Raw genomic sequence first — 22361 nt, 5'->3', positions numbered from 1 at the left:
CAACCAAAACCAGAAAGAAAGAAAAAAAAACTTCAATAACTTGAAAATGTATATATGGTTGTTTGATTCACTGGTGAGTGATTCAAAAAAAAATATGGATCAAAGTGTGTCAAGAGTAAGAAAGCTGAGTAAAGTGAAGATGTAGTGTAGCTCAAGAAGTAAAAAATAACATCATCCACCTATCTTTATCTTACGAACTTGTATGAGATGGGTTGATTCTTCACGCCAAATGGGTTGCGCGCCGCTTTGTACAAGAGTTACATTTTGTCCTTCCTTAAGCATATCCTCGTCCTGAGCATTTTATAACAGATAAGTGTTTGCAAAACCACTTCTGCCAGAAAATGTAAGGTTGATAAATGAGAATGAACTTGGGTTAATGTAGTACTTGTAAGAGTTTCAGAGACCGGGCATATGTATCTTCAGCATCATCCGAGAACGCCATATATATAGGCATGACACCTTGATATAGAGCCAGCCTTTGCATTATCCTTCTCCTAAAGGAAACAAACCAGTAGATCGATTAAATCCAATTCCTCTGATTAAAAAATTTGGACATTCACTGAGTGACAGATAAACAAACACTTACTGGTTTGTGAAGGCGAAAATTGTTGCGGATGGGCGGTAATGGCTTAAAAGCACTGCCATGGATCCGGTTCTCGTGAATACAATTAGCGGTGTGCTCAGTGTATTTGCCATTATAGAGGCATGAAAAGCAAACATTTGCCCCATGTGACCCTGTAGGAAGAATGTCGCTATTAACATTTGCATTTGACTAATGTACCATATTTCATAGTTCTGGTATGAGGAATTTGTGAAGTACCTTGTAAGCAGTGGTAGGGGTTGCAGAGGTTCTGACAGGTAGACTTGCCTCAGTTCTCAACGCCACAGTATGCATTACGTTAACAGCTTTCAGCGGGAACCTGAAATCCAAGAATTTTAAAAAAAAAATACAAGAACATTCAAGATCACATGACATGTAAGTTATATTGACAAAAATACAAAGTAATGGTTTGATTAAAATACGAACTTTCCATGTGCGGTTTCACCAGAAAGCATGATAGCATCTGCACCTTCACGTACTGCAATTGCAATGTCAGAGACTTCAGCTCTTGTAGGTGTTGGATGGTTAATCATACTCTCTAGCATGTTTGTGGCGACAATCACTGGTTTATGAATGCTCCTACACCTTCTGATTATCTCTTCCTAAAAATTAACACATAATAGCAAAAGCATAAGTACCAACAAAGTCTAACTCTATGTTTCATAATTTTCAGTCTTGGATTTACCTGTAACAAGGGAACCTCTTCAACGGGAAGTTCAGCTCCAAGATCTCCACGAGCAACCATCGCCTGAAAAAGAATCAATAATTATATAAGCTAAGGAAAAAACTCAGCACTAAGCATCAACATATTAACTTTGATCATAGAAAAGACTATGAAACCAACCCCATCACAAGCAGATATGATAGAAGGAAGATTCTTTACAGAGTCCGCACTTTCAATTTTCACAATCACCGATATGTCAGCACTGCAGGCTATCAAAACATTTGAAAATTTCTATTAGTTTCACAGACATTTTTCACCAAAGCTGATAGGAGACTGGAGAAAAGAGGACAGACTTACTTTTGAGATACTTCTTCAACTCATGGACAACTTTAGCATCTTTAACAAATGAGACTGCATAGAAATCGACTTGGTTATCCACTCCAAATTTAATGTCTTCCCAATCTTTGTCTGCAATGGAGTTAAAACGAGAGTTAGTATAATCATTCAAAAAACTTTTCGAGTTAGAAATGTTCCTTGATGCAAGGTATTGTGAAAACACTAGCTGGTATCAACCTGTAATGGAAGGAAGAGTCGCACTCTTTCCTCGAACATTCAAGTGACGTCTAGACTGAAGCTCTCCACCATCAATTACTACACACTTCACCAACTCGCTAGTCTTTGATGTAACACCTAGTGACATCATCCCACCTAGTAATAAAGAGACACAAGAAGGAACCTCTTGTCACAAATGAACTAAAAACAAAGACTCCAAACAAAACCCACAAAGATTTACTAGTACTCTTACCATCCACCAAAAGTATGTCCCCAACTTCAACATCGTTTACAAAATCATCATAATTTACAGTAACAGTGTCTTTAAGCGAAACACCTCTCTTGGTAGTAAAATTAAACTCTTGACCCTCTTCAAGAAATATCGGCTGAGGTACATCCCCACTTCGAACCTCAGGACCCTTCACAAAGCATAGCATACAAATAAAAACAGAAACTTTCATAACATTTTCATCTTAACAGACTAAAAAAAAAAAGATTATTATACCTTTGTATCCAACATAATAGCAATGGCTTTGTCAACAAACAGAGAATTGTATTCCTTGACAAAATCGATAGTTTTCTGATGAGAAGCATGATCACCATGAGACATATTCAAACGAGCCACGTTCATTCCAGCTTCAGCGAGCTTCCATATCATCTCCCTAGAACTCGAAGACGGTCCAATCGTACACACAATCTTAGTTTTTCTCCTCGAATCATTATTACTTGTTCTAGAATCCGCCAGTTTATATGATGAATCAACTGAAGAATCCAACACTCCCTAACAAATAAACCCACAAATTCACATTCAAAATAGCAATATTCAGATTGAATGATATCATAATCGAATCCTAACAATACTGAATCAGACGGAACGTGACAAACAAGAAAACAAAATTAGCAATTAGGGGAAAACTCAAAAAAAACAAAAAAAATGAATGAACTGACCACATCAAAAGCACCGTTCTCGGCATAAGCTTTAACTCTCCGGGTGTCTTGACTGATTTTAATCGATCTGACGGCGAGAGAACATTGACGGAGAGAGATACTAGACCTTCCAGTGCCGATTAGAGTTCGCCGGAGAGGTGATATGGAAACTCCAATGTTTTTGCAGGAGGAGAGAGTGCGATCTACTGACATTCCGGTGGAGATTTGACCTACAGCCGCCATGTGCACAGCACCTGAGGATGAACAGAGAAGATGCAGAGGAGATGCAGAGGAGAGAGAGAGGGAAAGAGGGGCGGAGAAAGAGAGAGAGAGAGGGTTTTGTCTTGTTCTTATTGGTTGTTTTGGTAGGACAGTTACACTGAACCCTCTGACTCAGAGAGAAGTAGCAAACAAAGCAAACTACTATAAGTTATGGTTCTGTCTGATATTTTTTTCTCAGCTACATTCGCATATACCAAAGTTGATTTCTTCCTTGTCCGTACTATATACTAATGAAATGAAAAAGTAAAATTTCTAATGAAATTATACGAATTTGTTACGTGAACGCTTACAAATATTATACTGTCCATCTAAAATTAATTGAAATTGTTTTGGTGCTAAACCAAGGAATCTGTGATTTGATGGTAAGCTAAATTGGTAAGTAAAAACATTTTTTTAATAAACATTGATAATATTTAGGGCACTTGATTATAATGAGGTTTCTCGATATGGATAGTGACCCAACGAAAACAATTAACATAAAAACTACTAAACTACAACTGAAAGATTTTAATTTTTTTTTAATGAAATATTCACTAACCACTTAAAATAAAAATAATTTAGCGATCGCTTTTATAAGTAAAAAATCAGGTAATTTGAATAGTTTGTACATCAACGCCAGTTCTTTACCCAGAAAAAAAGAAACATTTTCGTGATAAGTTAAACCATTTTTTTGTCGGTAATTTTCTATAAAAAAAGAGGATTAATTTGTATTTAAGTGCTAAAAAAGAATTAATAAACAATTTACAACTAGACAAACTAAAGCGAACGTATGTGCTTCACTTGAGTCTTCATTCCTTAAACAGAGTCAAGAGTTTCTCTTCTTCCTAATTTCATTACCACAAAAGATTGGTAAAATCAACTGAGCAAATTCACAAGATATAACCAGAGATAACACATATGAGCTGCCGTATTAACCACGAACAGAAAGTAGAATCAACACTTAAATGAAGAAGATAAGTTCATTACTTTGTTATTATTTTCTCCTTAAAAACTTTGGTTACAATACTGTTCATTTTTATACTAGGAAGATTAGGTTTAACATGTCACCTCTACCTCTAAACTTTTGAATCTATTGGTCAACATAATTTCTTGATTGGGACAGCTGTGATTGTTTTTGCTTTTAAGAAACTGCTGAGCAGCTTCCTTCTTCTCATATAGACTATTCTTCTCTTTGTCTTGTTTCGTAGGTGGAATTGAGACTATCTTGGTGGACTCAAGCTCCTTGGGCTTTAGCTTTTGCTCATCCGATTTGGGCTTAGTCTCAAGCTCCTTGGGCTTTGGCTTTTGTTCAACAAGCTTGGGCTTCCAAACCATTTTTGGCCCATTGTCTTTTGGATTTGTCTTCTTGTTGTCGAAAGAGAATTCTAGGGTTGTACTTGATTCTTTTTTTTCCTTTTCTGTGTTGACCGAGTGAAGAACCTCAGATCGTCTATTAGCCCCCCGCAAACGTGGCGTAGGTGGGAAAACGACGCCGAGTTTGGATCGAAGAGCAGCGAAGGGTCATGGTGGTAATGATTTGGTAAAGATATCTGCGATTTGAAACTGATTGTGGATGTGAGTGACGACGATGTTACCAAGAGCAACCTGCTCATAAACATAGTGATAGTGGGTCAGCTGCTAATGGAAAGCTGGATTTGCCGAGAGATACACCGCTGAGAGATTGTCGCAGTAGAGATTTGGAGTACGATGCAGAGGAATCCCCAGTTCCTTCATGATTTTACAAAACCAGGTAATCTCAGATGCAACTTCAGACATAGCTCAATATTCTGCTTCTGTAGAACTCTTGGAGACAGTATTTTGTTTTTGGGATTGCCATGAAATGATGTTGCTACCCAAGAAGGTGCAAAAAACACATGTACGTCGACTTGTAGTTTTGCAGCCTCCATAGTCACTGTCACTATAGACTTGTAGTCTAAAATTTGTGTTCTTATTGAAAGAAATGCCCATCGTTACTGTCCCTTTAACATATCTGAGTATTCGTTTCAGGAGATGAAAGTCGGAGACTGTCGGTTCATGCATCCTCTGGCAAACGAAGTTGACAGCAAACTAGATGTCTGGTCGAGTCCGAGTAAGGTATTGAAGCTTGCCTGCCAAACTACGAAAGTAAGTGGGATTTTCAAAAAGTGGTTGGGGATGTTTAATCTGACCAAGTGTTTGTGGCAGAGGAGTTGGCATTGGGGCACAGTCAGTCATCCCTGCGACAACAAGTAAATCCTCTGCATACTTTTGTTGTGAGAGGAACAGACCAGCCTGATGAAACTGAGCTTGGATTCCCAGGAAATAGCTAAGTTGCCCCAAAACCTTCATTCTAAATCGTTTGTTTAGCTCACTGAGTAATGTCTCTAATGCTTGTGAGTTGTTTCCAGTTATTGCCATATCATCAACATAGAGAAGCAGATAGATGATATCCTTTCCCTTAAGTAATAAAACAATGAGGGATCGGACTTGCTGCATCAGAAGCCAAACTCAAGAAGAAAGGTACTGAACTTATCAAACCATGCTCTCGGTGCTTGCTTTAGACCGTAGAGTGCTTTGTGTAGATGACAAACATAATCTGGTTTTGCAGGATCAACAAATCCAGCCGATTGAGTCATATCAACCGCTTCTGTCAAATCACAGTGCAAGAATGCATTCTTCACATCCATTTGCTTGATTTCCCAGCCCATAACAGTTTCCGCATGAAAAACAGATCTTACTGTTGTTGTTCTCACAACTGGACTGTAAGTTTCAAGATAATCTATACCTTCTTCTTGATCATAGCCTTTTGCCACTATTCTTGCTTTTAACTTATCAAGTGAGCCATCTGCATTGAGTATTGTCCTAAATACCCACTTAATGCCTAACACATGCATGTCAGGTGTTCGAGTAACAAGAGTCCATGTTCCTGCCTCTTCACAATTGCTATATTCTTTACCCATAGCACCAGTCCAGCCCAGATGTTTGAGAGCAGCACTAACCGTCTTTAGCTCTGGATTGGAGACTTTAGAGGTAAATAAAACATACAGTGGGTTAGGTTTTCTTATTCCTGCTTTTGCTCTTGTGATCATCTTGTGACCTGGCGTGGATACAATTGTGGATGCAGGAGGAGAGTCTTCAATCGGTAAAGTCATTTGAGCAGATTCCTGAGAATCTGTGTCAGTGGAATTATCAGTCGTCGAAGTATCAGTCGTGGCAGAGGGGGACACATCATCAGATTCAGCCTCGAAGTGTGAAGATGAAGGAGAGCTGTTGCCTATAGGAACAAGATCAGAGCCTGCCGTACACCCAGAACTCTCCTTATCAACCACAGGAGGTGAAACTGAAGTCAGCAATGGTGGGAAGTCTTCCTCATTGTAAGTAAACTGACCAGGATGAGGAAATGTGCCATTGACAGTACTTGACTCAATTGAAGATCTTTCTTGTGTTTATGTAGGTTTCTAATTGGTGAAACTTTTGTTCCAAGCTCGCAGGAGTGGTGTACACAGAGTTTGCTGAGAAGGGGAGACAATGTGAAAAGGGAATTCTTGTTCAGCAAACAAAACATGTTGATTGATGTAGACACTCCCAATAGAGATGAGTAAGCACCGGTAACCTTGCTCGATGGAAGAGACACTGGAATCACCTCAAGCGGAGCAGGATGAGCACCATTGATGAAACCAAGTAAGTTTTGCCCAGAAAGAAAGGACTCAAATTGGGCTTTCCAAGAGATATAGTTCTTCTGTGTTAGTTTGAGAGTAACACAGGTTGTGATGTTTAATGCAGGAAAATAGTAGAGATCCATGGATGGATTAACCAATGATCTACTGTGCTCTAATACCATGAAAAGATAGTAGGATCAACACTTAAATGAAGAAGATAAGTTCATGACTTTGTTATTATTTTCTCCTTAAAAACTTTGGTTACAATACTGTTCACGTTTATACTAGGAGGATTAGGTTTAACATGTCACCTCTACCTCTAAATCTTTGAACCTATTGGCCAACATAATTTCTTGAATGGGACAGCAGTGATTGCTTTTGCTTTTAGAAAATTGTTGAGCAGCTTCCTTCTTCTCATCTAGACTCTTCTTCTCTTTGTCTTGTTTGTAGGTGGACTTGAGACTATCTTGGTGGACTCAAGCTCCTTGGGCTTTAGCTTCTGCTCATCCGATTTGGGCTTAGTCTCAAGCTCTTTGGGCTTTGGCTTTTGTTCAACAAGGTTGGGCTTCCAAACCATCTTTGGCCCATTGTCTTTTGGTTTTGTCTTCTTGTTGTCGAAAGAGAATTTTAGGGTTGTACTTGATTCTCTTTTGTCCTTCTATGTGTTGACCGAGTGATGAACCTCAGATCGTCTATTAAATCTAACTAAATCCTGGTGTTTTCTTCACTCCTTTCAACCCTATCTCTTTCCTCAATTCCTTCTCAATCTCATGCCTCCCTAAACCCGCATATACGTTACCATAGGAAAGCATCACGCGTCCCCCGGTTCATTAAACCGGATCGATCTCCAGCAACCGCATCACACCGCATGCTCTGCTACACCTCTTGCATCTACCTCTCCAGTTTAGCTTGCATAAACTTTATCATCAATGAGCCGTAGACTGTAATATTTTCTTAGATTCAATGGTAGATCTGAGACGAATTCCTCAACTTCTTTTAGTCTCCAGTCTAAATGGTTCAATAGTTAAGTTTACTTATCTTGATGTAATGTAAAGCTCCATCCCTAGTTGGATTGAAATATGTTTCCTTCATCGCTTTATATTGTTACAAAAAAAATAAAATCTGTAACTAGTTATGTGTTGACACATTAACATTTTTTTGTGTTTGAAAAGTTGATAACTCATTTAAAAGATAAACCAGTCAAATTAAAACAATTAATACACATAAATTTATTAGCCACTAAAAAATATGAAGACACATCAACAATTTTTCTGCTTTTGTACCTAACTAAAAAAATTAACTTGAAAAATCAATCATAATAAATCATTAATACACATAACCTTTAACTTAAGTTTAATTTTAAGAACTTATTATTCAATGATAATGAGACGATGATATATCAAATATTTATTAATTTATTTACAGAATATAAAATAAAGTCCGCACTAGTTCTACTAGTAGTTCTAGCTATACAAGGAAAACATCATCCATTTCGACCAAATTTATAAAAACGAAATGGTCACAGACGTTTATAGCAATTTTCAACGAAATTTTTGATAAACATTTGAAGTGGCCAGTAAATCAAAACTTTGACAGAAATCCGACGAAATAAATTTGACGCAATAAAATGATTCAACTCTGTGTATATATCATGTTATTTAAAAAATATATATCTATGTGAGATCATAATAAATAAATATTTTTTAATGAATTATATTTTAATGAATTAATAAAAATATGTTCACTTCCACTTTTTCATCAAAATTGTGTTCAATTTCCTATATTTGGTTCAGTGGTTGTATTTTAGTGATTTTATGTATCATGTAATACTTTTATGATTAATATAATTGATTTGATGTTAAAAAAAATTGAATCAATAAAAACACTTAAACTGTGGAAATACCCCCTCCCCCTTACTATGCTTTCTGATGACCAGTTAGGCTTGCATCAATTGGATTCTAGTCCTAATTGTCTTGATTTGTAGTTGGTTTTTAGTTTAATAAACTAAGGGAGGCTTTGTCTCCCTTTTCTTACCAAAAAAAAAACAAAGAGAGGAGACTATAAAGTTAACTACAATAACTAAAGAGAGTGCTTAAATGTTTAGGTATTTAATTCAAAAAAAATACACCCCTTTGTATTCACCCCTCTCCCTTTCAACCGATCAGAATGTACTAGCTAATATTTTATTTAAAAATAAATCAAAATTAAATTAAAAAACAAAACAAATTAAGGAAACAAATTTTGTATACTTTTATTTAAAGAAAGTTAATTATTGGCTTGGTTAGATTGTACAATTAAACAAGGTTATATATCGGTTTGAGTTTATAAATGAGAATTAGGGTTTAGATTTTATAATTAAAATAAAATTATATGTCGGTTTGTGTTTACAAATGGGGTGGTTAGGGGTTTAGATTTTATTATTAGAACAAAATTATATGTCTGTATGGGTTTACAAACGAGATGGTTAGGGTTTAGATTTTACAATTAACATGAAATTAGATTTTACAAAATTATATATTTCTTTATTCATATTGTAAAATCTAAACCCTACATATCTCATTTGTAAACCCAAACCGACATATAATTTCGTTCTAATTGTAAAATCTAAACCCTAAACATCTCATTTGTAAACTCAAACAAACATATAATTTCGTTTTAATTGTAAAATCTAAATTCTAACCATCTCATTTGTAAACCTAAACCGACATATAATTTTTTCTAATAAAAATCTAAACCCTAACCACCTCATTTGTAAACACAAACCGACATATAATTTTATTTTAATTATAAAATTTATACCCTAATTCTCATTTATAAACCCAAACCGATATATTACATCGTTTAATTGTAAAACCTAAACCAAGACAATATTTAACTTTATTTAAATATAAGTATACAAAATTTGTTTCCTTAGTTTGATTTTTTTTAAAATTAATTTTGATTTATTTTTAAATAAACTATTAGATAGAACATTCGGATTGGTTGAGAGGGGAGGGGGTTCACCCCTAAGTATTTTTCATTATATATTGGTTTGAGTTTATAAAAAAGCGGTTTAAGTTTTTAATTTTATAATAATGTATACAAATTTTATTTCATTATTTTATAAGGGGGTGAATGAAGAAGTTCACCAGGGTGAATCCAAGTATTGTTTTTAATTTAAACTAAATTAGTATCTATAGTTACATGATTTTATGAAATCTTATCAGTGCTTTTATAATATATATATATATATATATCTAATTATCTAATGATAAAAACAATCAGGCAAAAAATAGGAAAATAAAATGAAAAGAAGTAATAAAGAATGGAGAGAATATGGATCTCATAAATATATGAACAAGTAATAGGCCTTGAACAATTACATCTGATTTGTATCAGTTTTTAGCTTTTCATTGTGCAAAATCTACTTTTTAACCCATTCAATTACTTAAGGGAGTGTAATTGGTTTGAGATTTAAATAAAATTTTAATGACTTTAAATGTTATGTTTATGTAAGTCATAGGCCTTGAATGACTTTTTTTTTTCCTTTTTTTTTCTGCATCATTGTATTTTTTCTCTTTTAATAAAAAATTATTAGCATTTTTTACTATTTAAAAAAAAAATCTATAAAAAAACCAAAAACTGATCAAGTTAACATTCAAGATTTTGCAAAAAACTAAATCTACACCAACAACCATTCATGGCCATAATTTTTAAAATACAGATTCTGACCCCCAAAAAGTAATTCCAGATTCTATGTTCAAAACAAGAAACAACAAAATCAGAACTTTTGGAGATTTTTATGAATTATCAGTTGATCACAATTGAGAAAAGGTTATAAAATAGTTAAATTGAAATGGTAGTGACTTAGAAAACAAAATATCGAAAATGGCGAATAAGGAAAAGCTTCCATGCGATTTGGTGGAAGAGATTCTATCTCGTGTCCCTCCTACTTCTCTTGTCCGATTCAGAACAATTTGCAAACGATGGAACACTCTCTCCGACGATAAGGCATTCATTAACAACCACAAGATGACTTTTCGTTTCATTTTAACATCTAGATCCAAGTGTTATTCGGTAAGCGTCAATCCTAAGGTAGAGGTGTGTGAGTTAACCTTAAATACTCCCGGTTTGATAACTCAGATACCTTATAGCTTGGTTGATTCCAGTGGGTTCTTACTTTGTGGCATGGGCAAAGGAGCCGTGGTTTGGAACCCCTGGTTAAGACAGACTAGATGCATCGAGCCCGATATTAACCAACCTAGTTTGAGTTTTCTTGGCATAGGTTATGATAATAAAAAGAGAGTCCATAAGGAAATTGTTTACAAGACCCTTTCGACTATGAAGGACGTAGGCTCTAGCCATACGTGGAAAATCCATGACTTTGCCTCTGATGCGTGGAAAGAAGAAGATGTAGAAGAAGCAAAATATCGAACACTGTCTAGTAAACATTTTACCGTTCACTATCACTTTACAAGTGTTGTATCGCTGAATGGAACTTTGTATTGGATTGCTTATTATGAAAAGACTCATGTCACTCATCCCTTGTTGTTCATCTTAGTTAACTTCAGTTTTTCGACCGAAGAATTCTTGGAGTTTTGTGATCTACCAAGTGGGAAGAACCATCCCCGCGATACTCTTGTCCTTAAGAGTTTTTAGGGAAGATCGGTTTTCGTTGTTGAAGCAATGCCATGTAACAAAGAAGATTAAGATTTGGGTGACCAAGAACAAGATTGATGATCGGTCTGGTTAAAATGTGAAATGGATGAGTTACATGGAGGTGTCAATTCCTAACATGCCGGATTTAGTACAGACCAAATCCTACTCTCAGCCAAGTTACTTCATCGACGGTAAAAGGCTCGTCATTTGTTCTTGAGATGAAAATGGTCGTGCATGGATTTATGTTGTGAGGGGGAAACAAGTTGATCAGTAAAACCCAATTGGATTCTGTGGTTGATCCTTGGCCATTGCATTGTACTTATTTTCTCAGCTTGGTCCTGATTCCTGGAGGTAAAAGAGAGAAAGCAAAATCACAAGTTAAGTTATATTTTTTTTGGTTGCTTTTATCATTTATTTTTCTATATTTTCCTGTTTTTGGTTCACAATAAATTTCTGAGCCTGTATGGCATAATAAATTAGTTTTGACTGCTTAGAGCATACTTACTAACTTGAATGTTGACTAGACTCAGTTTAACTCTACCTGTCATGAGTTGATTCGGAAGAAATGTTCTTTCGAACATATGTGCTTTTAACTCTCAGCAATGGGATAGAGTCAACGGTTTCTCTTCTTCCTCTTCAAGTATGTCATTACCACAAAAGATTGGCAAAATCATCTGAGCAGCTTCACTTGCTGACTTATCACCAGAGAGAAACACGTTAGCTCTTCCATTTACCACAATCCAACTACATCCTGGTGTCTTCTTCACTCCTTTTAATCCCATCTCTTTCCTCATCTCCTTCTCCATCTCATGCCTCCCTAATCCCGCATACACGTTGCATAGCGCCACATGTCCCGGTGCATTGACTGGGTCAAGCTCTAACAACCGCATTGCAGCTCGTTCTGCTATGCCTCCTGCATCTCTATCTCTCCAGTTGAGCCCGCATAAGCCTAACAATGCACCATAGACTGTATGGTCTGGAGTGAAAGGCAGGGCTGAGATGAATTCCTCTGCTTCTCTTAGTTTTCCGGCTCTGCCTAAAAGGTCTATCATCGAGATGTAATGCTCGATTCCGGGCTGGATCAAATAGGTTTCTTTCATCGCTTTGAATAGTTCTAAGCCCTTTGTAATGAGTCCAGAGTGGCTACAAGCTGAGAGGACTCCAAGAAACGTTACACAGTTCGGTTTCATCCCCGAATCAAGCATCTCTTTGAACAGTTGTAAGGCTTTATCCGCTAAGCCGTGATGCGATAACCCCATGATCATTGAGTTCCATGAAACTGTATCTTTCCTGAGCATCTTTGAGAATATCTCATAAGCATCGTCTATGGCTCCACATTTAGCGTACATAGAGACAAGGGAGTTTTGAAGGATGAGATCAGGATCATAGCAAGCTGTGGTTTTTGCAATTACACAGTGTAAATGCTTCCCTTGATCGAGATTCGAAGTGGCTCCCGCAGAACCAAGAAGAACAGAGTAAGTCGAGTTCAACGGTTTCAGACCACATCTCACCATATCTGACAGTAGGGATGAAGCTTCTGCAAAAACCTCGTTCCGGACAAGACCTGAGATCATAACCGTCCATGTAACCCCATCTTTGTCCTGAAGTTTCTGAAACAGATCAAAGGCCCTGGATACGTCACCCACGTCTAGATATCCACCGATCATCGACGTCCACGATACTTTGTCGTGTAAGCTCTCCACTCTCTTGAACAGAGTTTCAGCTCGCTCCAAATCCCCGTTTTTCAGATAACCGTTGATAATAATGTTACAAGACTGCAAATCAAAGCTTTCATTGAGCAGAGATTGAGCTGAAGCAATCAAACCAGAAGATGCATACATATGAACAAGACTCTTCACCAACCTTCCATCGTGATCCACACTTTCCCAACCATTAGATATAACTTGTGCATGCAACTGCTCCCCAAGACGGCGGAACTCAACACCAAGACCACCACAAGCATAAGCAAGAGAGATAAGAGTCTCACCATTTGGTAATATTGCATCAAGATCCTTCTTCATTTCAAGAAAAAGCAACAAAGCTTCTCTATAAAACTCATTCCAAGCAAACCCACTAATCATAGCAGTCCAAGAAACAACATTTCTCTCCGGCATTTCACAGAACAATCTATAAGCTTCATGAACATCTCTACATCGACAATAACCATAAACCATACTCGTCCAAGTAACAACATTCTTCTCACTCATATTCTCAAACAATACTTTCGCTTCCTTCATCTCATCATTCTCAATATACCGTTTAATCATAGCGTTCCACGACACAATATCTCGGCAAGGCATAGCATCAAACACGTGTCTCGCCTTCTCCATATCCCCATTCCTAATCAAACCCGTAACCAACGTGTTCCACGAAACCACGTTTCTCTCAGGCATTTCATCGAACAAGTCGACCGCATCATCACTCCTTCCATCATCACAAAGCGCAGTAAGCATCACAGTCCACGAAACAACGTTCTTGGGCATTTCTCTAAACAACGTCCAAGCCTCTTTCACTCTCCTACGTTTAACATAACCCGTCAACATCGCATTGCAAGTGACGATACTCCTCTCCGGCATAACCTCAAACAAAACCCGTGCTTCATCCAAGTATCCAGCTTTCGCGTATTTCGTAAGAAGCGAAGTCCAGTAAATAACACGGCTGTTACTTCCTCTCTGAGGAATTTTGTCGAGCAAGTGGCGTGCATGTACAAGACCTCCCTCAGATAAACGACGAAGTATAAGAGCTTCTTCATTAGAGAAACCAAAGAATCGACGACAAGGAATTGAAGAATTGAGAGATAGTTTCGAGAGAAAGCAACAAACTTTCTTAACACAGAGAGCTCGCATTCATACAATTGTTCACAGCTTTCTCTATTGAGAGATGGTTTTATTTTAGTAAAGCTTTTGTTTTTTTCGCATTGTTCAAAAAAAAAAAAAAAAAAAACCAGACTTTATATATTCCCCAAATAATAAAATTTGTTTTCTATACATAACAAAAGCTTCATCTTACAAACCATTCAATCATACATATACACTTGACACAAAAGCTTGTGAAATTTCCAATCAGCTGGAACGATTCCATCGCAACAAGAGGTTTCTCGTTCGAAAAGGCTGAGACTTTTGAGTTTGAAACTCATGATGATAAAATTTGTTTGTGTGTGTGTGTGTGTTTCTAAATGTAGCTGTAATAGTTGTCACTGGCATCTCCTATGCAAATGTATCCCAAAATAGCGATGACGAAGACAACGTATGATGAGAGATCAAGGGCTAATGCACCCCAACCGATGAGTCCAGCGTGTTTTAGAATCGAAGGTATCGCGACGCTTCCAACTGCTGATGCACCAGTCAAGAATTTGGCTGCATTGATCCAGCTGAAAATACAAACAAAAATTGTTCATGTGTTAAATACAAACAGAAGAAACAAACAATGGAGACTGTTATATATGTAAATTAAACGCACCTGTTATCTGAGTCGTTGAATAGAGATGAACTGTCTGATCCAGCAAAGAAGAGTAAAGGCATTGGGAGGAGCACGTACATTATAACTGCAAATCAAAAGAAAGATTTAAGATTAACTAGAAGCAAGATCAAGTCCACTTACATTTCTTACTTTACCAAAACAGCTTTGAAAATTCACAGTTAGGGTACTTAGTTCATCAAAGTCAAACTGATTGTCAAAACGGTTAAAGATCAAGCCAGGCAGGTTATAATTCACTCACCACTTAGCATTGGCCACCAGTTATTGAACAGAGCACAAGCCTGTAACAAAATTAGCAAAACAAAGGGTATGAATCTATTGTGGAAAAAAAAAAACAGTATAAGAATCTCTCAGGGGTGGATTATACCAGAATCTGCAAGACGATCCCTGTAGATACTAAGATAGCTAAGAAAGCTATCTTCCCCATATCCAAACAAGTGCGTAGATATCCAGGTAAGTCTGCCATTAACACAAGTACTTCCACAAGAAAAAGCTGAACGCTAAGAGAGAAAAAGAAAAGCAAATCAAATGCCAATGTAATCAGAGAAAGAACCAAAAAGTATTTCTGAGTTTCTGATGATAACATCAAAAACTCTTATCATTCATAAAAATCCTAATTTTACAAAACCCTCCAAGATAAAATCACTGAGCCAATTTATCCTAATCATAAGAACCCCAAGAAAGTATCATCAGTGTGTAGAGAGAGAGAGACCAAACTTATCCAAATCGACATCAGACCTCAAATTCTACACTTGTCCATTCGCTACGCTAGCTAACTGTGATAAATAGAATCAATTTCCAGGAAAAAATTCGATGTTTTGTTATGAATTTCTACAAAAGGTGATCCCAAGCTCAACAAATTTTGAAGAGATTCCAAGGAAAATTGGTGAATCCAACCCAGAATCGCCAGAATCAATTTCACACAAATTTGAAAAAATTCGACAAAGATTAGATTGAGAATCATACCGGACCAAAGGTTAGAGATTGAAGTACGACGTTACCAAACCCTTGACGATCAAATCTGTTTTTCACGAACCTGACTGTTGTTATTGATTCCTCTTAAAATTTTAGACAATAATCATAAGGTAAACAACCCCTCTTCTGTTTTTTAACTTAAAAATAAAAAAATATATAAACAATTCTGTTTTTGTAATATTGGAACTTTTACCAGCTGTAGTCGAGCTCATCGTAAACCTTTTTTTAACCTTGATCGGGCCACGTGTGGGTGACACTGGTTTTTCAACTTTATAAAAGGTGGTCTCAAACGAACTCCGGTCTTGTTCTAAGACCAAACCCGAGACGGTTTGAAACTTCAAAGTACTCGTAGTCTCGTACATAGTCCGGTCCTGTCCGACACAAAAAAACTCCGGTTTATTTACACTAGGGGTTAAACCGGGCTACGCCCGGGATATTTGACGATTGATATTTTTAGTTGATTAAGTTGGTTTTAAAATTTTTTTTAGTTTTTTGACTATCCATGCAAGAAAATCATGTGATCGATATTCTATTTATCAGTTTAGTTAAAGTTAGATGGTACTATTAATTGTTTAATTTTATCTATTCATATTTTCTTCATTGTAATTTATTTAATATATTATCTACATATATATGTATATTTATTATTAGTCTATATAGTATTGTTCTCATCTAATACATCTCTCGTATTTTTTTCCAATAGTATATTTTTATATACTTTTTATTTCTGGACGAAATGAGTATATGGGATTTTTGGTTGTGTTGACACAGAAAAGAAGAAGAAGTAACGCAAGTTTTGGTGCTCATAAATAAAATAAAATTATTAACCGTTAGAAGAGTAACTGGTAGAGAACTGCAAATGTAAAGTACAACACGAGTTACACGATATATATAGTAGAATTTCGAAGATACGACGTAGATCATGTAAACTATTTAGTGTTAGTGTTTTAAACTATTTTTGATAAACTCATAAAAATGAAATTGAGTTAACATCCACCCGAAGGTGGAGAGCCTTAACTGGATATATTCTAAAGGTCTTAAGGTCAGTTCCTTCTCTGTGAGAGGAAATGCCAACATCTCTCCTTTCTACGGTGACTTGTTATGATATTATTAAACGAAAAGGTATTGGAAAATTTGGACAATTACCTTTTTTCCTTCCTTTAGCTCATGAACTATGTCTTCAACATCCTAGTTCTCACAACGAAGGTGAAATTGGCTCTCACACGTGCATCTCACATGTGCTTGCTTAACGCTATTCTAAATATTGTGACACCGAAGTAGAATCTCTAGAGGTCTCTTGACTCTGTCTTAGAATCTATATTAAATCACTGTCGTTTTCAACCGCACACCTCTTTAACTTCGCTTGGAGTCATTGTCTGGTTGACAATAATTAAGCTACGCTTTGTTCTTTACAGAACTATGTGCCAGGAAAAGTAATGTCGTTACTAACAAAATGGGAACATACTAAGTGAGTTGAACTTGTCAGATCTTCACATGCCTTGTCATAATCCGAGGGAAAATTGCGTTGGATTCATGAAATGGCAGAAGGAAATATCTCATCATACTCTCATTATTCAGATTGTTGATAGTTAATTAAGATTTCAGTAGTTAATTACCATACCTTAAGATTTGCCCGAATCTATTACCAAACACTTTGTTTGCCTTCTGAATAAAGAACTGCATCATGCACAAAGACAACTTCATTTAAAGAAGATAAGCAAAGTGACAAAAATATAAGAGTGGGATAGCCTCTGTTTACCATCTAAAAGTGTTGACCTCTTTAAAGAACAAAAAAGTGTATATTAGGAGAAGAGAAAACATGTACCTTGAGTCATGTAGTTACAAATTATAATTACAAATAACGAACCAAAAACTATATGGTCTCTTAAAGTGTAATATTATAGAAGAGAAGTTAGACATGTACATTGAGTCAAAAGGATAAGAGAGATGGATCATCTCTTGAAATTGCAAGAGTCATGGTCTCCATCAATTTTGATTTATCATAGACCAAAACATTGAAGAGTATATAGTTTTTCCTCCTGCTTTTACTACTCTATATATTGTTAGAAGTGGCATTTACAAATATATTAGTAGGTATGAAAAACTATGTCTAAAGTTGAATATCCAGAGACATAACAAATGGATTGAATAACAATCTAAACAACTATGAAAACTGTGAAAGCGATTTTGTGAAGATTTACCATTGTTACTCTATGACTCTATCTCTCGCCCTTCTCTTTGCTTAAACCCAAAAGCGGATCCCGACAACATTGTGTTATTGAGAATGAAACTGTGTACGCCACCACATGAAGTAAACGATCAAAGGGAGATTAATCCTGATTGCAATGGAGAGGTGGTTATTGAAAGCCATTTAGAGAAGAGGAATTTGTAACGAAAATCCTAGAGAAAAGTAAGAGGTATGATCTTAATTATTTAGAGAAACTCGAATTATTGAAGCTTAAACGTCGTTGGCTTACGCTTAAACCTAGGTCTGTGGTTGTTTTCAAATGTGGAATCCGAAGGGGAGCATGTATGTGACAGATCTGCCGAGGGAGTTCTTTATGGTCCGGTTCGAACGTGAGGAGGAGTATTTGGCGGCTCTGACGGGTGGTCCATAGAGAGTGTTTGGCAGTTACTTGTTGGTGCAGGCATGGTCCCCAGTTTTGACCCGTTATGTGATGATAATGTGACGACGCCGGTGTGGATCCGGTTGTCCAACCTCCCAGTGCACTACTATCACCGTGCAATACTGATGGGAATTGCACGAGGGATAGGGGATCCTATTCGGGTGGATCTTAACACGATGAATTTTGAAAGAGCTCGGTTTTCGCGTGTATGTGTGGCAGTGGATTTGTCTCAACCACTGAAGGGGACAGTCAAGGTAAACGGGGAGCGTTACTATGTGTCTTATGAGGGTCTAACCAACATCTGTTCGAGTTGTGGAATCTATGGTCATCTGGTGCACCATTGTCCAACGAGGGAGGTAGTGCAACAACTGGAGATCATTGCTCCGACTGTTCCGGCAGCTGTGCGAGTCACACTCCCGGAGAAGAATGAATTTGTTGAAGTCTGGAGGAGTAGGAAGGCTGCGCCGTCACCAGCGCCGACGGTTGTGTCCTCGGCACGTAAAAGAGGGAACCAAATCTTGGTCGAAATCTTCGGGATATCTCTGGTGCTAAAAATAAGGAAAATGTGGTGATTACGAATCAATTTGCCTCGTTGGAGGAAGATACGGGATCTGAGGATCCGAAGCGTAATGCGATATCATCGGAGGCAAATAAGGAAAATGTTGACCTCTCAAGTCAACAGAATAAAGGGAGGAGTGTGGTACAAGGTAATGGTCAAGGGGCTTTCAGGTTTGGGGCCAGTAATAATCGGGCCCAGAAGGTTTTTCATAAGGAGGGAAGGGCCGGAGGTAGTAAAGCTGTCAATGTAAAGGGGCAAAGGCCCAAACAAGTTAAACAGATCAGGCCGGCCTATGGGTTGATTTTCGGCCCAACAAAAGGTGATATGGAGTTATCGACTTCTAGCAAGCGTCAGAAGGGAGAACTCGATGTCTCTGGTAGGCCCGGTGGTGTCTTTATACCGGAAAGACAACTAATTCAGGAGGGTCGACAGTAGGAGCTGAATCATGAGTCGAGGGCAATTAGCTCGATGGAGAAGGAGACGACTGCACGGGATCAGTCTGAGAGTGGGCTCTCGGCCACGGCGATAGAGACGGTCTCGGAGGTGGCTTAACGGGGCGCCCCGGTAGTTTTTAGGCATATAATTGATCTAATGATAAATTGTTTATTTTGGAATTGCTGGGGGGCAAATAAACCAAATTTTCGACGAGCTATTCGGTACATGTTAAAGAAATTCAGGTCTGAGGTATTGGCCTTATTTGAAACGCATGCGAGTGGCGCTCAAGCGGAATGAATCTGTCGGAGTCTCGGCTTGGACAATTCATATCGTGTTGATGCAAGTGGTCAAAGCGGGGGTATTTGGCTACTTTGGAGATCTGACGCCGGAGAGGTTGAAATTGTGAAGTCTGCTTCTCAGTTTATTCATGCTAAAATAAAGAAGGATGGGGAAACCATACACTTAATTGCTGTCTACGCTGCACCCATTGTTAGTAGGAGAAGTGGTCTCTGGGCAAAGCTAAAGGAGGAGGTGAGTGAAATTAGCGGACCGATGTTGATTGGTGGGGATTTTAACACCATTGTTCGCCTGGATGAAAGGTCGGGTGGCAGTGGTGGTCTTTCACAGGATTCTGTATTCTTTGGTCAATGGATACATGATCTCTCTCTGATAGACATGGGATTTCGGGGAGGACAATTCACATGGAATAGAGGCAGAGAGCAGAGAACTTTTATTGCTAAAAGACTGGACCGAGTGTTATGTTGTGCGGAGGCAAGGCTACGATGGTAGGAAGCGACGGTCACTCACCTTCCTTTCTTTTCTTCTGAACACGCGCCCTTATATGTCCAACTCTCACCAGAGGTGCGAGGGGATCCTAGGAGACGTCCATTTCATTTTGAAGCGGCATGGCTGCAACATGAAAGCTTCAAGGATTTGCTAGTGTTTTCATGGGATAATACGGTTTCCACACCACGAGCCTTGCAGACTATGAGGGAGAAGCTAAGGAAGTGGAATAGAGAAGTGTTTGGGGATGTGCAGAGGAAAAAGGAGAAGTTAATGGCAGAAATTATGGATGTTCAGGCTCAGTTGGACATCCTACAAACAGATGCTTTGCTAACGAAAGAAGCAGGGTTGATTAAAGAGTTTGAAGTGGTTTTGGAACAGGAGGAGATGATTTGGTTCCAAAAATCAAGAGAGAAATTTATCGCCCTTGGAGACCGAAACACAAAGTATTTCCATACCTCCACTGTTGTACGCCGTCGACGAAACCGGATTGAAATGCTCAAAGGGGATGATGGAGTTTGGATATCCGATGCTAAAGCCTTGGAGGAGCTAGCCATTGCGTATTATAAAAGACTGTACTCGATGGAGGATGTTGATCTGCTTGTGGGAAAGCTACCACAAGGAGGGTATGCGGAGCTATCTGAGTTGGACTTCGGCATACTAAACAAACCATTCACGGCTTTGGAGATAGAGGAGTCAATCTGGAGCATGGGAAAGTTCAAGGCACCTGGACCTGATGGCTTTCAACCTGTTTTTTATCAGGAGTGTTGGGATGTTGTGGGAAGTTCAGTTTCCCAATTTGTGCTCAGGTTTTTCGAATCAGGGGAACTACCGGCGGACCTGAATGATGCACTATTGGTACTTGTTGGGAAGGTTGCCAAGCCAGAAAGGGTAACACAGTTCAGGCCTATAAGTCTATGTAATGTGCTGTTTAAATGCATCACAAAGGCGATGGTGATGCGGTTAAAACGAGTCATATCTCTCTTGATTGGGCCAGCTCAATCAAGCTTTATCCCGGGAAGACTAAGTACAGATAATATAGTGATTGTACAAGAAGCGGTGCACTCAATGAGGCGTAAGAAAGGAAGGAAGGGATGGATGCTACTTAAGCTAGACCTTGAAAAAGCTTATGATAGAATCAGATGGGATTTTTTGGAGGATACACTGAGAGCAGCATGTCTTCCAGAGAAGTGGGTTGGTTGGATCATGCAGTGCGTTACAGGTCCTTCGATGAATCTACTTTGGAATGGGGAACAAACGGAAGCTTTCAAACCAGACAGAGGGATCCGACAGGGGGATCCCTTGTCTCCATATTTGTTTGTTCTATGTATGGAGAGGTTGTGTCATTTAATCGACAGATCAGTGGGGATTAAAGAATGGAAACCGATGTGTATTTCCAGAGGTGGACCGCTCCTATCACATGTATTATTTGCGGATGACTTAATCTTGTTCGCGGAAGCCTCAGTGAGCCAAATCAGAGTGATACGAGGTGTACTTGAAAGATTTTGTGCGGCTTCGGGTCAAAAGGTTAGTCTCGAGAAATCAAAGATCTTTTTCTCTGAGAATGTGAGTCGGGAGCATCGACAGCAGATCAGTTCAGAGAGTGGAATACAGTTGACATGTGACCTGGGGAAGTATTTGGGGATGCCGATTCTTCACAAGAGAATTAATAAGAATACATTTGGTGAAGTCTTGGAAAGAGCAAATTCTAGGTTAGCTGGCTGGAAAGGCCGCATCATGAGCTTGGCTGGCCGAATTACTCTAACTAAAGCTGTTCTCTCGTCCCTCCCGGTCCATACAATGAGTACCATCTTGCTTCCCAAGTCTACTTTGAGCGCCCTGGACATAATCTCAAGAAATTTTATTTGGAATAGCACGGCAGAAAAAGGAAAACAGCATCTAGTATCCTGGAAACGGTTATGTTTACCAAAAGGGGAAGGAGGGCTAGGTATTCGGGCTGCGGAACCCATGAATAAGGCGCTGGTTGCGAAAATTGGATGGAGGGTTCTCTTTGACGTATCGAGTCTCTGGGCCGGGTTGTGAGAAGTAAATACAAGATCGGTGATGCGTCTTGGTTTATAGCAAAAAGCAGTTGGTCATCAACCTGGAGAAGTGTCGGGGTAGGCTTAAGAGAAGTGGTTATCCTGGGTCTTGGTTGGGTCATTGGGGATGGAACTATGATCAAATTCTGGAAGGATAAATGGATGGGGGATTTCTCCTTGTA

The 22361-nt window shown here is 38.2% G+C and overlaps 4 protein-coding genes, 2 long non-coding RNA genes, 1 other non-coding gene and 1 pseudogene across 8 annotated transcripts; 4 read left to right on the top strand and 4 right to left on the bottom strand.

Moving 5' to 3' along the window:
• Positions 1–16: 16 nt before the first annotated feature.
• Positions 17–3271, bottom strand: LOC104777276 (plastidial pyruvate kinase 3, chloroplastic). Its single transcript, XM_010501491.3, has 12 exons — positions 2766–3271; positions 2323–2598; positions 2071–2236; positions 1839–1973; positions 1623–1733; positions 1446–1534; positions 1287–1349; positions 1028–1203; positions 821–920; positions 587–735; positions 386–494; positions 17–291 (listed from the first exon to the last, which is right to left on the bottom strand). Exons 1-12 carry the CDS (start codon positions 2985–2987, stop codon positions 172–174), a joined length of 1716 nt encoding a protein of 571 aa, XP_010499793.1. The 5' UTR covers positions 2988–3271; the 3' UTR covers positions 17–171.
• Positions 3272–5012: 1741 nt separating this feature from the next.
• LOC147946956 (uncharacterized) lies at positions 5013–6358 on the top strand. Its single transcript, XR_015587020.1, has 5 exons — positions 5013–5099; positions 5190–5504; positions 5593–5746; positions 5884–6014; positions 6109–6358. It is a non-coding gene; the product is annotated as an uncharacterized LOC147946956 (long non-coding RNA).
• Positions 6359–6475: 117 nt separating this feature from the next.
• Positions 6476–7370, top strand: LOC147946955 (uncharacterized). The gene is made up of 2 exons (XR_015587019.1): positions 6476–6665; positions 6768–7370. It is a non-coding gene; the product is annotated as an uncharacterized LOC147946955 (long non-coding RNA).
• A 3035-nt stretch (positions 7371–10405) lies between these two features.
• Positions 10406–14278, top strand: LOC104779036 (putative F-box/kelch-repeat protein At1g32430 pseudogene; annotated as a pseudogene). The gene has a single exon (XR_015592857.1). The product of XR_015592857.1 is annotated as a putative F-box/kelch-repeat protein At1g32430 pseudogene (transcript).
• Positions 11317–14400, bottom strand: LOC104777275 (pentatricopeptide repeat-containing protein At1g32415, mitochondrial). The gene is made up of 2 exons (XM_010501489.3): positions 11823–14400; positions 11317–11626 (listed from the first exon to the last, which is right to left on the bottom strand). Exon 1 carries the CDS (start codon positions 14125–14127, stop codon positions 11878–11880), a length of 2250 nt encoding a protein of 749 aa, XP_010499791.2. The 5' UTR covers positions 14128–14400; the 3' UTR covers positions 11317–11626; positions 11823–11877.
• On the bottom strand, positions 14248–15931 carry LOC104777274 (vacuolar protein sorting-associated protein 55 homolog). Its single transcript, XM_010501488.3, has 5 exons — positions 15725–15931; positions 15126–15258; positions 15000–15039; positions 14741–14825; positions 14248–14651 (listed from the first exon to the last, which is right to left on the bottom strand). The coding sequence occupies exons 2-5, from the start codon at positions 15222–15224 to the stop codon at positions 14453–14455; spliced, it is 423 nt and encodes a 140-aa protein (XP_010499790.2). The 5' UTR covers positions 15225–15258; positions 15725–15931; the 3' UTR covers positions 14248–14452.
• Positions 15932–16707: 776 nt separating this feature from the next.
• LOC147946954 (U6atac minor spliceosomal RNA) lies at positions 16708–16829 on the bottom strand. Its single transcript, XR_015595716.1, has one exon. It is a non-coding gene; the product is annotated as a U6atac minor spliceosomal RNA (small nuclear RNA).
• A 1554-nt stretch (positions 16830–18383) lies between these two features.
• LOC147946953 (uncharacterized) lies at positions 18384–20143 on the top strand. The gene is made up of 3 exons (XM_087507307.1): positions 18384–18858; positions 18963–19350; positions 19699–20143. The coding sequence occupies exons 1-3, from the start codon at positions 18384–18386 to the stop codon at positions 20141–20143; spliced, it is 1308 nt and encodes a 435-aa protein (XP_087363433.1).
• The last annotated feature ends 2218 nt before the right edge of the window (positions 20144–22361 follow it).

The sequence above is a fragment of the Camelina sativa genome, chromosome 3 (assembly GCF_030686135.1).
Source record: "Camelina sativa cultivar CO46 ecotype springtype chromosome 3, ASM3068613v1".
NCBI lineage: Eukaryota > Viridiplantae > Streptophyta > Magnoliopsida > Brassicales > Brassicaceae > Camelina > Camelina sativa.
Note: the sequence above shows the minus strand (reverse complement) of the source record. Positions and strands in the feature narration are given on the sequence as shown.